This window comes from Lepisosteus oculatus, chromosome 12 (genome assembly GCF_040954835.1).
Source record: "Lepisosteus oculatus isolate fLepOcu1 chromosome 12, fLepOcu1.hap2, whole genome shotgun sequence".
NCBI classification, from domain to species: domain Eukaryota; kingdom Metazoa; phylum Chordata; class Actinopteri; order Semionotiformes; family Lepisosteidae; genus Lepisosteus; species Lepisosteus oculatus.
Genome location: NC_090707.1, coordinates 19309069 through 19325058, shown reverse-complemented (window position 1 = coordinate 19325058; position 15990 = coordinate 19309069). Strand labels below are relative to the sequence as shown.

At 35.8% G+C, this 15990-nt stretch overlaps 1 protein-coding gene across 1 annotated transcript in view; it reads right to left on the bottom strand.

Moving 5' to 3' along the window:
* The window catches only part of ttn.2 (titin, tandem duplicate 2), a 171351-nt gene that overhangs the window by 148618 nt on the left and 6743 nt on the right, over positions 1-15990 (bottom strand). Inside the window, exons 10-36 of the mRNA XM_015358879.2 lie at positions 14374-14514; positions 13724-13981; positions 13510-13623; positions 11934-12212; positions 11544-11603; positions 11160-11418; positions 10811-10877; positions 10464-10682; positions 10220-10362; positions 9629-9813; positions 9252-9482; positions 8655-8899; positions 8230-8450; positions 7729-7893; positions 7202-7370; positions 5201-6891; positions 4573-4854; positions 4106-4372; positions 3561-3833; positions 3199-3462; positions 2842-3102; positions 1893-2153; positions 1435-1698; positions 1094-1354; positions 681-941; positions 325-585; positions 99-240 (exon numbers count right to left, since the gene is read on the bottom strand). Of these exons, the coding sequence (XP_015214365.2) occupies positions 99-240; positions 325-585; positions 681-941; positions 1094-1354; positions 1435-1698; positions 1893-2153; positions 2842-3102; positions 3199-3462; positions 3561-3833; positions 4106-4372; positions 4573-4854; positions 5201-6891; positions 7202-7370; positions 7729-7893; positions 8230-8450; positions 8655-8899; positions 9252-9482; positions 9629-9813; positions 10220-10362; positions 10464-10682; positions 10811-10877; positions 11160-11418; positions 11544-11603; positions 11934-12212; positions 13510-13623; positions 13724-13981; positions 14374-14514 (7244 nt within the window). The remainder of the gene's footprint in view (positions 1-98; positions 241-324; positions 586-680; positions 942-1093; positions 1355-1434; positions 1699-1892; positions 2154-2841; positions 3103-3198; positions 3463-3560; positions 3834-4105; positions 4373-4572; positions 4855-5200; positions 6892-7201; positions 7371-7728; positions 7894-8229; positions 8451-8654; positions 8900-9251; positions 9483-9628; positions 9814-10219; positions 10363-10463; positions 10683-10810; positions 10878-11159; positions 11419-11543; positions 11604-11933; positions 12213-13509; positions 13624-13723; positions 13982-14373; positions 14515-15990) is intronic.

Here is a 15990-nt window from a genome sequence, read left to right as displayed (position 1 = left end):
TTTCACAATACTTAGTATTTTGTATTACTGGTCCATCTTTAACTATATGAAGGGCACCGTAAAAAATAGAACACTGCAAAAGTAGTAATAATAATTACCTTTCTGTTAAGTCAATTTCTTGTCCATTTTTCATCCATTGCACGGTGACATTGGGCTCTGAGAGTTCACATTCAAAAACTGCTTTTTTCTTCTCTACTACTTTGATGTCTTTAATGTGCTTTCTGAACTCAATAACACGAGCTGGAAAAAAAACAATACTGTAGTAAAATTGAAATAAAAGAAAACAAGCAATATCTAATCAAGGAAAAAAGCAAACATATTTACCTTCAACATATAAATTTGCAGATGTTGCTGCTGAGCCAGCCACAAAAGAATACTCTCCAACATCACCAAAGTGTACATTTCGGATTGTCAAAGAGTGTGTTTGTTGTTTTGACTTTATCTGGCATCTGTCTGTTGATCTGATCTCCACTCCATTCTTCAACCATTTGTAAGTGATTCCTTCATAATTTACATTTACTTCAAAAGTTATAGTATCTTTCTCCTGGGCATTAAGGTCTTCTAGCATGGATGTTATTAAGATGGCTGAAAAAGAAAGCATTGTATAATTTAGATATTTAGATTGATGTGTAAAAATGTTATTAGTGCCATGTGTGTAATATCTAGAAAAGACTACTTACGCTTTACTGTGAGAGTTGCAGAGACTTTGTCGTTTCCACATATAAATGTATACTCTGCAGAATCTTCACTGCTTGTGTTCATAATTATCAGCTGGTGGAGCTTGCCCTGAACTACGATCCTAAACTTCTCACTCATTTCAATTTCAACTCCATTTTTTAGCCACAGGGAGGGAACGTTGAAGTGAGAGACTTCACACTCAAAGGTTGCAACCTTTGTTTCAGGAATCTCAATGTTCTTCATCGTCTTTGTAATACGCAAAGCTGAAATATAAAATATAATTAAAAGTCTACCACAAATGCACAAAATTTCTATTTAGTGTGTTTACTATAACTCTATTTACAAGCAAGGGTAGGGGTTCCCAATACAAGGATGATAAAATTATATGCAGTTGTTTTACCATGAGTATGCTTACCCTCAACATGTAATCTGGCTTTGCATTCCAAGTGTCCAACAATAGCTGTGTATTCTCCATCATCTGCAGAATTGATGTTCTGAATTATGAGTTTATGTGCCTTCCTTTCTGATAATATCTTGCATTTTTCACTTGGTTTCAGCTCTACATTATTAAACATCCATTTCACTGGTACGTCATCATGAGACAAGCTCAGTTCAAAGGAAGCTGTGGCATCTACTAAAGCTGTCACATCTTTAGGTTTCTTAACAATCTTAATAGCTGAAAGAGAAAAAAAAGTAAGGCATAGCAAAAAATCTATACTTACTTTTTAAACAAACATATATATGGTTCCAACTTACTTTCCACATTAAGTCTGGCATTAGCTCCAACCCTTCCAAGTTTGAAACTATAAACTGACTCATCTTGTGTAGTGCAGTTTTTGATCTTCAGTGAATGAACTGTGCCATCAACACGTATTTCATATTTGTCACTTGGTTCAAGTTCAACACCATTTTTAATCCACTGTGAACCCTTTACATCAGCATGTGTGAGTTCCAGGGTGAACATTGCATCCTTGGTTTCAGTTACAGTTAGATTCTTCAGAGTCTTCTTAACTTTGACAGCTGTTAAATTAGAAAATACCAATTAGTCACACAACAATGGTAGAGAAATTATCTAGTAAAAGATTGCAATTTTTAACATATATTCATGAACATAAAACTCTACTAGTTTGATCATACAGTTTCATTTTTCAAAACAATATACTAACTTAAAAATTCTATAGATATTAATAATAAAGAAAATGTTTTAACTCTACCTTCAACTTTAAGATTGGCTGTTGTCTTTGAAGTTGCCACTTGGTAGGTATATTCACCAATATCTTGTGGTTTTGTAATGACAATAACAAGCCGTCTTTTTGCACCATCTCTTTCACTCCTAACGTTATCGTTAAAGTCAATTGGTTTGCCATCCTTCAGCCATTTTCCCTCTGAATCAGGGTTAGCCACCTCACACTCAAATACAGCAGTCTGAGACTCAGCTACAGTCACATCCTGTAGTGGTTTGTTGATTGCTCCACCTAGAGGATGAAGTGAATACAATATTCAACTGCTGTAACAGCAAAGCAGGATTTTTTTTTTTATTATTAGTGCATTAAAAAATGCATTAACAAATGCAAGTTGTTCTTACCTCTTTCAAACTTGTTAAAAGTTAAAACTAAACCTTTTAATTAACTCATAAAATGTTAAAAAAATTAGATCAGATTTATTTGACATTAAATATTTTTCCAGGTGTTATGTGAATCATTGAAACACATTAACAAAAAATGTTCAATCTTTATCATAATGAAGTGGTAGAGGACAAATGTATTTATTATGATACAGCAAACGTTTTACTATACGGATCAGTACTATCCGGGATGTTTCTCAAATCGTCTGCATTTTATTCATAAGTCAGCAGAAAATAATCTTTGACTACTCGGGAAACGTTCTGGTTCTGTCCTGCTTGCATGCTCAGTTGCTGCCATCTTTCATTACTGTAAACATCCTCTTAACACAGACTTCATCTTTGCCTAGTTTTATCTTGTAATATTAAGACCACACAACATTTGTGTCTTTCATATCTTGACTAATCAACATAGTCAGGCAAAGCTTTTACTGTAAATTCATTTGAATTCCAAACAGTGGACATAGAGATAACTGCACTGAAATCAGTAAAGAGGACACTAACACTACTCATGCTGGTACACAAAATATTGTGTATCATACCTGATACTGTAAGTTTTGCAGTTGATGTGTGTTCTCCAGCCTCAAAAGTATATTCTCCTTCCTCATCTTTCATTGTATTGACTACTGTCAGCAAGTATCGTGTGTCTTTTGTTTCAATCTTGTACTGGGGATCAGCTTTGATGATCTGGTTCTTAAACTTCCAGACAGCATCAATTCCAGGATGAGACAGCTCAGCTTCAAAAGTCACATTTTGGGTTTCAGTGCACACCTGATCTTGTAGATGTCTTACAATATGAATTCCTTCAAAAAAATAAGAAAAAAAGAAATTAGTATCCTCATTAAACCCACCATACTTGCTTTAAAGATTTTCAGAATTAAAAAAAAATTAGTTCCTACTTTCAATAGAAAGGTTGCAACTTGATTCAGCCCTGCCAACAACAAGTCTGCACCGTCCTTCATCAGAGGCAAAAGTACGAGTGATCACCAAACGCTGCTTGGATCCTTTGGCAACAGCTTGAATCCTGTCACTTGGCTCTAACAGCTGGTCGTTTAGGTACCACTTCACTGAACTGATGTCTGCAGCAGAGATTTTAGCTTCCATTACAGCTTTTGTTCCCTCAACACAAGTGATATCCTTCAGTGGGATCACTATATCAACACCTGTTAAAAAATGCAATGAAATGTTTTTTTAAAACAAATGTCTAAATTATCAACAGCAGCAAATTAAAACCAAAGAAAATAGTATCTTCTGAGCTTACTCTGAACAGTCAAGCGTCCTGTTGTGGAAACATCATGTCCTGTTACAACAAAGGAGTATGTTCCAGCGTCTCCCTTGGTGGTATCTTCTACAAGAAGCTTGTGTGTCTGCTTGTCAATCACAATGTGAATTCGATCGCTGGGCTGGATGGGTTGGCCACTCTTCATCCAGGTTCCTTCCACATTTTCTTGAGAAAATTTCACTTCAAGTTGTGCAATATCACCTTCACAAACAGTTTTGTCTCCAAGTCCTTGCACAAGTGTGACAGGGCGTACTAAAAGGAGATGCACATGGTTCAATTAATTGTTTTTTTATATTTGAATACTGAAAAACAAAAGTGTCCTATTCCCTAATTTACTCATACATTGGGGACATCTTCAAGAAGTAGATAAAACAGCACATAATAGGACTGACAGCTTTAAATATCTGAATGATGTTTTTCATTTCCATAATATTTCAAAAATATTGTATGCAAAGTATATATTTTTAAGTACGTGGACATATCAAATATATAATCTTATTTTAAAAGACTGCTAAAATACTTACATAACATTTTCAGGGTAGAAGTTGTCTTTATGTCACCTACAATAAAGCTGTATTGGCCCTGGTCTTCCTTTTTGACATCTTTCACTGAAAGAGTGTGTCGGCCACGCCGGGAAGAAATGACATATTTACTGCTTGGTGTAATCTCAACGTCCCCATGATACCACTTCCCCTCAGCATCCTCACGGGAGAGAATACACTCAAATTCCCCTGAGTAGGTTTCGGGTACTTCAATGTTTTCAAGTTTCTTTATGATTTCTAGTGGGGCACCTATGGAAAAAGAAAAAAAACATTTGAGAAAAAATTGACTTCTACACTACTAATAGTGATTTTGAAAGTGTTTGCTAATTTATTAGTAAGGGAGTAAGCTTGCTTAATTACCGACTTAAAATGTGCATAAGCAGAATTGTCGAGAAGCAAAGCAATAATAAACTATAAAATCAATTTCTGTATCCTTCAACAAGGCTTACCTTCAACAACAAGTCTAGCAGAAGTTTTGATGTAACTGTCTTCTACAAGGGCACAAGTGTATTCTGCTGCATCCCCCATATCAATGATTAAAACAGAAAGAAAATGAACTTTTCTGTCAGAGTGCATCCTGTATTTGTCTCCAGAGAAAATATCAACATTATTTTTTAACCATTTCACTTTGACAAAGGGCTCAGAGGTTTCACACTCAAAAGTCACCATGGTGTCCTTTTCTTTAGCACTGACATCTTCTAACTGCTGAGTGAAGGTAATTACTTGCTTAGCTGAAAAAGAATTAAAAACAAATGTTGTAGTTAAATCAAAAAATAAAAATCTATGTCTTATTATTCAGAAAAAAAACTTTGCAATGAAGAATAAAAATCCTGCAGGAGTGAATGCAAAGATGTAATGTGAATAAACCTGTACTCTCTTGTTAATTTTCTGTATGTACTTTATGCATATAAATATTGTTACATTGAGTTGTGTCAGATGATATTATAAGCATACAATATACAAAAACTTTTGTAAATGTTATCAATATGTTCAATACATTTTCTTGAATAACAAAATTAAAATGAATGTGAATTTAGATCTATCATAAATAACACTAAAACACAATACAAGCAGTACCTTGTACAAGCAGGAATGCGTGGCTTGAAGTTTCTCCAGCAATGTTGATGGCTTTAACCATAATGCTGGCAGAATCTTCTGCTGAAACATCTCTAATTACCAATTCACATACATTATCTTCAGGCCAGTACCAGTAAATCCGTTCGGTTTTCTCTAGTTTTATTCCATTCTTGAACCACTGGCACTCAGGATCTGGTTTTCCGACCACTCTAACACGGAAGCGAGCCTCATCTGCCAGGGCAACTGTCTGGCTTTGAATGCGTTCCAGGATCTTTGGAGCCTCCATACTTGGAGAGAGCTCCACTTTGTCGGGTTTAAGTATGGGAATGGTCACTTTGCCTTCAGGGAGGGGCTTTTTCTTCTCCTCCTCAGGCACTTGTTTGGTCCAGTGAAGAAGTTCCTCTTTCCTCTTCCTCAACATGTCCTCATATGATTCATCCTTTCTGCGAGACTTCAATTCTACAGCTGTGATGGCTTCATAGTAGCCTTCCTCCTTCCTGCGCTTGAATTTGCTTCTAAGCTCTTCTGACTCCTCTGTTTCTTTTTCATGAATAACTCTCTCAGCTTTCCTAAGTTTTACAATTTCTTTAGGCTGTGGGGCTTCAGGTGGTTTTTCAACTTTAATAACTTCATATGAGGCCTTTCCAACTTCTGCAGCTGTTTCAACTTTTGGCTCAGGGGCACGGCGTAGAACAGACCTGAAATCTTCCCTCTGCTGAATTTCAAATTTCACTGTGTGATCAACAACTCCCTCTGGGTTTTCAGCGGACACTTTGACTTCTCCTGAATCATAGGACTTGCATTCAACTATTTCAAGGTAATAAATACCATCATAACGAAGCCTAAATCTCTTGCTTTTGCGGATGAGCTGTCCATTGAGGTACCAATTGACCTTTGGTTGAGGATATCCAGTCACTCTGCAGCGGAACCTTGCAATCTCACCTTCCAGTACCCTTGCAGGTTCAGGAAACAAGACTATTTCAGGTTTGGTTTTCTCTGACACTTCTTCAGTGAGCCCTGTAAGAGCTCCTTCATGGGCAATACGCTCTAGTTCTTCAATTCTTTGCATTCCCTTTCTGCCTTCGGGCAACTGACTTTCTTCAACAAGACTCTTCTCATCCTTGACAATTAGAGTTGCTGAAGTCTGGTCAACTCCGTACTTGTTGGTGGCTCTGCAGGTGATTACGCCACTGTCTCTAGAATAAGCTACTTCATAGTCAAGACTGCAGTAGCCAAACTCATTTACCATGCGAAGTCTGTTGGCTGCTTCCAAAGGTTTGCCATCATGCAACCATTCAACAACCATTGTTGGATCACCTATTGGGGTCAGTCTGCATTCGAAGTGTGCAGGTCCAAAACGCTTCAGCCTCACAGAAGTGAGCTTCTTTTTAAAATGTGGCTTCTGCTGCTTTTCCTTGTCATATAAATCCCCTTCTTCCCACTGCTCTTGTCCGTAACGGAGATGAAGAGGTTCCAATTCAGGTGCTGCTATTTCTTTGGCCTTGTATGTTCCTTTTGGGATGATCAGCTTCCTTTCAGGTTCAGGCTCTGTGAATTCTACTTCCACATTGACTCTGCATCTTGTGGTGTCACGGCCAGCTTTGTTGATGGCTGTTGCCGTGTACCATGCACTATCAGCACTGATAGCTGAAGGTATTTTAAATGTGGCTTCTCCTTTGCCGCCCTCAATTCTGAAACAAATTAGCATACATCAAATATTTCAACTACTGACAAAGCCTACAAAGTCTATCTGGAAATAGAAAACAAGATGTTCATTGCATACAGTATGTGCACATTTACTGTAAAATTAAAACTTTAAGACCACAGTGTTAAATTCATATCCTATGCTATATTTTATCTATACAGTATATTATTATTAATAAATTAAGAAATAAACTGAAAAGAATGTAATTAACTGTTAGCCATCATTAATTTGCCTCAGGCTACAGTTTATAATTAGATTTTAATTTAAGGAATTAATTATTATAGAACACCGTGTACCTGATGTTTGGATATTTGTGAGGAGAGATGATATCACTGTTTTTTAGCCAGACAATATCAGGATTTGGGTTTCCAATAGCCTTGACAGCCAGCTCAACCAAAGAACCTTCTTTAATGCTCAAATTTTTTAGCTTCTCCACAAACTGGGGTCTCTGCAGGTTTTCCTTAGCTACAAAGGAAGAAACAAAAACAACAAAATATTTCAACTTAATTGCTATAAATAGCAAAACTACAGAAAACATATATACAATATATATCAAGTGGGTAGCTGCAACAGTATGCATAGGCTGCAAAGGAACAAGTAGTAGGTTTACTCCATGTTGAAAAGAGAAGAAAGGCTCCACAGCTGAAACATTGCATTTTCTTTCTTCTCTTTTCAGCATGGAATAAACCTATTACTTGTTCCTTTACAATATATATCTACAATAGATTCAATTAAATTATTTATTGTATATATTAAATGAATCCCTAACCCCTCTGTCATCTAGGAAAGACAAAAATATATTAACTTAATGTAGTATCCATACCATCCACAGTGAGCGTTGTGGAAACAGATGTTTTTCCTGCCCTGTTTTGTGCAACAACTGTCCATTCACCAGAGTCATTAGGCATTGCAGGAACAATAATCAAGGACTGTGTGCCATCTTCTTTTACCACAATTTTATGGGTATAATCATTAATCACTTGTTGCCCTGAATAGAAAAAAGCAGAAATAGGTGTCTTAAATGATATTAAGAACTGTTTATGGTATAGTGTTCATGCATGCAATATATTTTTGATCTCTTTATATCAGACTGATAATATAAAATCATTTTAGGGCCCAAATGAATCCATTTCAATGTCATTTCAGTGTTACAATGCTGCTTTTTGTATTTATTCACACAAGAAAACATTATATATATATACATTTTAGTATATAAAACTAAAACTTGCTGCATCACATTGAGCTTTTGCAGAGCACTTTTATTTCAGAATAAACTGTCAATATTATCTGAGGCCATCAAAACAAAATTTGTATAGTCTCTTACCATTATGGAACCAGAAGGTCTCAGGCATAGGTCTGCCAACCACCTTTAAGTCAAATCTCGCAGTTTGGCCTTCAGCACACCTGAAGGATGAAGGCTTCATAACAAACACAGGCTTGTACAGTCTCTCCAGCTGACTCTCATCTGTCTCATCAAGTCTGCGAGCTGGGGAACGGCCTGGGGATCGTCCAGGAGAGCGACTTGGAGATCTTGGGGAAACAGAGCTAAAAAGGAATTAAATAGTACTTTTACTATTTTTAGTATTAAACTGTAATCAGACTAGAAGATTAGAAAAAAAGAGCAAAAATAGAAGCTATTTTAAAAGGGACAAATAATTTGTGACTGAGAGAGAATTGACAAATGGCTGCTTTAAGTCAGTGTTGGCACAATAATAAATGTAAAAGTACAGAATGATAAGAAAACTGTACCGGATTCTCTGTACTGCTTCAGGTTGAGGGAAATATGGTTGAGCACCACTTGGTGCTGTGGGTTCCACATACAGCTTTCCAGAGGAAACAGCATTTGATTTCATGTTGCAGGCAAATGCTGTGTAAATGCCTTCATCCTCTGGCAGTATGACTGGAATACGTAGACTGGCTCTTCCATCCTGCAGAACTTCCATTTGGTAACGGCCTCCGTGTTTGATGCGTTTTCCATCTTTAAACCATGCAATCTTTTGCAATACAAGAAAAACACCAAAAAGAAACACACATGTTTATCAATGGGAAGAAAAAATAAGCTTTTTGTTTTAAAACTAGACAGAACAGGTCAAAGAAATAAACACATGAAAACTTAAAACTTAAAAGACTAAACCAAAAGACAAACTTTAAGAGTACTCTAAGAGTAACATCTGTCCTCAACTGTTGGACAATATACTGTACTGTAGCTGCTAATGTAGCACTTATTAAATACTTTATTTTGGTCAACTGAAAAACTTGAACAAACTAGCTGGATTGAAATTGCAGTTATTTTTATATTTTATCTTATATTTTTATTTTCACTTTATTTTTGTATTTTAAGTTTACCTTTGGAAGAGGATTTCCAGATACTTTGCAATGAAATGTAACTCCCATGCCTTCAAAAATTCTGTAACTTTTAACTGCTGTGTCAAAAGCTGATTCCACAGCCTCATGCTCTGGGACATCCACTATCATTTCTTCCCCATCTTCTGTTACAATCTCCTGGTAGGTAATCTTTAGAATTCGGAACTCAATCTCTCTGATTATCTTCTCTTCGAATGCAGAGATTTGATATTCCTGTGAATAACAGAAACATATTTTGTTAAGAATCATACTGAACTATTGCCAAGTTACATATTTTAAAAAAACATGGAATCTTAATTATGAAGCCAATGTGCTATTTTTAGAATATTATTTAGTGATTTTTCATCTCCATTCCTCACCTGCTCCTGTACTAAAGTCTTCATCATGATTGTCTGCTGGGCCATTTTCTTCTTAATAAGAATCTGTTCTTTTTCATATTCAGTCATGGAAGGTGCAACATCTGCCACTTTAGGTTCTTGCACAAATGCGGTCACTTGAGTTTGGTAAGTTATCTCTTGTTGTTTCATAAAAGCCTCATATTCCTCTGCAAAACAAGATGTAATAAAATAATAACATTTTTCTGTTTTCAAAATATTTTTAATGTATCCTTATCATTAGCTGTTTCTCTGGGTAATAAAATGTTATCATGCTGGCATGTACTCAAACCACATTAAAAAAGACTATTCTATAAATTCTATTAATTTAATGTTGTCCACTTTCATTTTTAAAACTGTTTCTTTCAACTTTGTTTTGTCTCAATATTGAATCTCAATACCAAAGAGATACTACATTAAAAAATAAGCCCTTCTATAATAAATGTTTTATATTGCATATATAGATTTCTTAAAAATATACTTCTGCTTTCAACATATTCTCTATGAGTGCCTTATGGAGTTCAGAAGAAATTCATGACAAAGTGATTTTCTATGTTTCACAGGGAGCTTATTGACCTTCTTCAAGAAGATTCACAGTGGCAGATACTTCTCCAAGCTGATTCCGAGCAACAATGGAATATTCTCCTGCATCATCAGCAAATGTCATGGAAATTTCAAGTTTGCATTCTCCGCTTTCCTTGTTGTAGGCCACTCGATATCTAAAGTGTATAAAAGAAAAATAAAAGTATTAAGTGCATACAATTTGAAATTACAGAAAATTTAAAGGCCTGTATTATAAATTGCACTCTATTATAAGTACCTATATCCAGTTGTCAGAGGCACACCAGCTTTTTTCCAGTAAATATGTGGCTTGGGACTTCCTCCAATCTGGCAGTCAAATACAACACTTCCTCCTTCTACTAACTTCTGCACTGTGGGTTTCCTCACAAAGAATGGAACAACACCTGCTCCAGATTCCACAACCTCTGCAACACCACTAATCTCCGACACTGTCTCTTCTCTTGATTCAGCAGAAAAACTGCAAATGGAAAAGATTAAATCCAAAATAGATATTATTCCTTTGCAATAGTAATAAAATAACAGCACAATCATTACAATTTTGTTATTGTAATTTGTACAGTATTTTCTGAAATTCTTTTAACCTACCTTTTCTCTACAGTCACAACTTCAGAAACAGCAGAGACTTCTTCTCGGCTCTCTATTTCTTCTGAAACTGAAATGCAAGAAAAAGGTTCAAATGCCGATTCCTGTGGAACTGATTGAGAATACGGACACAAAATGAAAAAGTATTAAATAAGTAATTCAAACTCACGCCAACTATGTCAGATATGTTGCAACATTATATTGCCTGGTATTGAGTAAAGGTAATGACCCTACATTTCCAATAGTATTTTATTTACACTGAAAATTAATTTAAGAACTTTCACATAAAGAAATATTTGCAATTATTATAGCTAACAGTATCCATTAATGGATAGCATATTTAAATTCTTACCCTGGACAAGCAGGTAGCAGGATGTGCTGACTGTTCCAGCTTCATTAGTAGCTGTGCAAGTAAAGCGGCCACTGTCTTCAGCAAAGGCTTCACGAATTACAAGACGTGCAAATTCATTTTCATAGGTAATCTGGAAGTCAATTGAGCTCTCGATCCTGTAGTCCTCTCTGAACCACATTATAGCAGGGGCTGGATGTCCAGAAATGTGGCATTCAAGAGTCACAGATTCTCCCTCAATGACTGTGACATTTTTCAAACCCTGAAAATTAAAATGCATGAAATTATTTTAAAATCAGATATTGTTGACAGAAGCTCATTTTGTGGAGTTAAACGATGCACACCATATTTCCTCAAGAACACTACATGACAAAATTTAACACTTACAGCCACCAGTGTAGGTGGAAAGACAGCTGTTTCTGCAGGAGCAGGAATTGCCTCTTCAACCTGTAAAAGTGACATTTTGGGTTAGCATTAGAAGAGGTCAAATTTGAATATATTGCTTGTTTTACAGGATTGGGATAACACGGCCAAGTAATAAGTCAAGCAATGGTGAAAGGTCTTCCAGCAGAGGGAGCTGAATTATGTTCCAGAATGTAACGTTTCTTAAGAACACTCATGACTGCAAGGTAACAAGGAAGCAAAGTGGTGCTCAAGCAGATGCAATCCTTGAGGAGGGCAAAGATGGGTGGGTAACTGCGAAAGGGAAAGGTTATTGAAACTGGTGCACAGTGCCAATACAGTGTTAGGTGATGGAGAACACACTTTGTTACAAACCTGATTGTCCCACTCTTCCATGGTTTTGTACTTCTGCTCTCTTTCCATCACCCCTAAAAAGGAAGTACCTATTTCTTTTTGTAAGTGTGTGTCATAATGTGTTTGGTACTTTTCTGTGGTTTCTTTAAATGGAGGTGGAGTTGAGACCACATGCTCTGCCATCACTCGTGTCTCCACTGTCTTATGGGGGGGAGGCTTCACTGGCCTGGTGATCTTTTGAGCAGAAGAAGCAGATAGCTCTTTTTGCAGAGTAGCAATAGCAGAACCTGCTATTGAAACCTAACCAACCCAAGAAGAATACTGTTAAAATAGTGGTCCAAAAAATCACTTTTTTATTCAACAAGAAAATGAAATATATTAGTTATCCAAGTTAGTTATGATTCAAAAGAAAATGAGAAGGATTGGAACATTAAGGCCATTAGTTAATAAGGGTATGGATGAAAATAGGCATTTCATAATGGTGGGGTTTTTATTTTTATTATTATTCTTTACTTGACAAGTTGTTACATCTTGATGTTATTGTTTGAGAGACATTGGTGAAAATGTAGATTTTTTTTAGCAGGATAGACAGTTGCAAATTCTCATAGGCGCCACCTTTTTCTAAATGATTTGGGATAGGCTGAAAGGAGCAGCATCACCCATCCTGCAGAAAATTATTTCTTTATTAGTTGTATCATGATGACTATGTTTCTATTCATAGCACTTTTCCTAATACAACTCCATAAAGTACACTATTTTTAGTCTTCTGTTTACTCAACAATAAGTTGTTTAGGAACCACTTTATTTTGACTGGAACAGTTTAGACACTTAAGCCTTCTTCAGATGTGAGCTCACAGCTGAAGAACACTTAACAGATCAATTACTGTGCCTTTTCTAAATTTCGAATTCAACAGCGTGGAATTATCCATTGCATGTTCCATTGCAGCCAATGCACACTGATGCAGTTCCCCACCCAAACCTAGTTACATATTTGCACACTGTGTTTCTTTTTCCAAATCTGAAAATTTTTAAATCTTTTTTGTATATAATAAATGCAGAACACACTTTTGGAGGTGCTCAAGCATTCATAAATCTACAGAGCTGGCGCCTATGCTAGGTTCAAAAGAACAGTGTTTAGACAACTATTAGAGTTAGATGAATCAGTGAAACTGTAAACGGGTCAATTAACTTCTGCTTCAGAAGAAACAGGTTGAATGTCAGACAAGCAGGAACCTACTTTACACTCAGAGCTTCTAGACAGCTGCCTAAAATAGGCTCATATCATATGATCGTATGATACTTGCTAACTCATCGAAATAGGAGTTCCAGCACCTGTGGTCATCTGTCTTCTCTGGCCTTCAAATTGCAGATCTAATTAGACCTTAGATCTGTAGATCTAATCCTAAAGTACAACCTGCATTAATCTTCCACAGAAACCTACTGTATATTTTGTTGCATTTGAAGATGTATTTTCCTTTATTTAAAATACAGTAAGTGCTTGATTGTTTTGGAGTTCCATTTGGATTTACAATGAGGACAATTAGCTCCGCTGTTTTAGAAATGGTTTCACTGCTTGCCTGATATAACCCATTCTTACCTCATATGTGTGATCAGGTTTAGGAACAGTTACTTTTGACACTGTGAAATGAGGAACTGGGGATGTAGAATATGTGGTGTCCACGTGGGCAGTAGATTCTTTACTTCTTTCAATCTACAGCAACCAACAAAGTACAGTTTAAATGATGCCAACCAAACGTGAGATTTTAATTAGAATTATTATTTGGTGAAGATCCAGGTTAAAAAAGGCTAACCTGTGTAACTTTAAATTCCATTTGATCAACTGGCTTAATCTGAACTTCCGAAGGAACTCTCACAGCCTCCATTTTGATGGTCTTGGTAAGAACTTGTTGCTCAGAGGCCTGCTTAGATATGGCATGATGTTTATAATCATGCTCTACAGCCACTTCTTCAGAGTAAGCCCCTTCCACATGCACTGGCTCCCGTGTACGTGCTTGATCCACAGCAGCCAGCACTGTGGCCACTGCTTCAGCCTTTTTCCCAACCTCAGCCTAGAGACAACAAGCAGTATTTTGTGTTTGAGCCTGCACATAGATTCTAATCATCCATGGCATTAAGATTAAATACATCAAGCCAAGGTAGATGTGTCAAGCTTAACATTAAAACAATCTTGATCTGTTAACAGTGTTAGATGACCTAAAGTAAGAAAACTGTCACTAAGGTTTAGAGTAAGTTGTTAAGGTAAGCTGATATTTACAGTACTTCATTCTTGAGCATTTTAGAGGACAAGAACAATCCTTTGGACAAGGATGCATGCACCAGGATGTGAATCTTCTATCTTAGTAGCAATGATACTAGAGGGAAAGAGGGAAAGCTAAACATAAAGATAAGGAAGGTGAAGGTGTAAACTTTCTTGTGTATGTCACATGTCATTGTGAGCTACCTGATCTTGAATTGCCTGCACATGTATGGCAGATGATGTTTCCTTTGTTGACTTTTCTGTCACCATGGGCACAGGCTCTTGCACCCAGGCGTGGTCAACAGCTGCTTTTACTGTTGCCAATGCTGTTGCTTTTTCAGAGTCCTGTTGTTGGACAATCAAATAAATGAGTTTTCAGCATAATAAATAAATAGAAATGCAATTAATCTGTTTTTGGCACTGCTAAAGCTACAAATTGATATTTTACAATCAAAGTGCTCTAAAACGTGGCGTTCCTAAAAGCATGTGTACACAGTGAAAGTGTTTACATCCAAAAACTTTACTTCTTATAACACTAAACAGGTTTAAGGAAACCTGAAACATAACAAAATGAAATTGTATAATATACACCCATTCCTCAGATACTCTACTAATCCGTCTGTTTCTAAATAAAATGGGACTTATACTGCATTCATCTATAACTGTGTGGTTTTAAAAGACATTTAAAATAATAATTGTGTCCTAAAAAGTGATTCATTTTATCACGAAAGGTGGCAAGTGAAATTCGGGATACGATACTGTGCTGTAATTATACTGAAGAGTGAAATGCACTCTATCAAAGTGGAGTGATAACTAAATTGAAATCCAAGCTACCTGATCCTGAAATAGATGAGCTTCAACATTACAACACGTTCTCTCCAAAGTATAAAATTCATCAGTTCTTGAAATTACGCCCATTATACTAGCTTGGTCAATTGCAGCGATTACAGTAGCAGCAGCTGTGCTTCTTTCAATCTCATTGTGCAGCTTAGCAAGGCAAAATAAAATCAAATGCCTTAAAAACATACTTGAATTAATAATGAAATAAATCTGTCACTAAAACGAATAGAATATTCTGTATACAAGAACATTAAAGAACCTAACTTGATATTTCACTGTTTATAATTATTGCTTTTTAATATTATTTACAGATTGTTTTACAACATTGTTCTAGGTCTTCAAGATGAATTGTGTCTGAAGACTAATCATCTTGTATTGCCAGATAATTATAGTGATATGTTGAATACCTAAATTAGAAAATTACACAGAAATGAATGTCTTTTTACAACAGGGACTCTTCACTTCAAGCTAGTTGGATTGATTTACAAATGAAACTACATTCATCAGTCTTAATCCCCAACAATGTTAGTGACTAATTTGTTAATTGTAATACATATGTCTGACTAAGCTATAGTTGTTTGACAATAGAAAGTTTTCTAAATTTATTGAGCATTTAAAAGACTAAATCTAAATCTATAGGACTATGGAGTTAAAATAAAAAATCATTATTCATATCGCTCAACTGACCCCTTAAACTTAAACAACCATTTTCTTGTATAAATGGATGTTGAATAAATCTGAAAGCTATTGTGTTGTTAAAAAAGTATGACTTAACAACATTTATACATTTAATAAAGAAGTGAGTATCATTGTTAGAGAATGAAACTATCAATGCTTATATCTTTAAATGTAGCTGTTAGAGATGCATAACATTAACACATCTGAAATCCTCAATAACAAATTCCATGGGATGAAGTCATTGGTAGGAAAAATGCAGAGTGATTCTAAATGAACTGCAAAATAGAAATCTGGAATTAAATA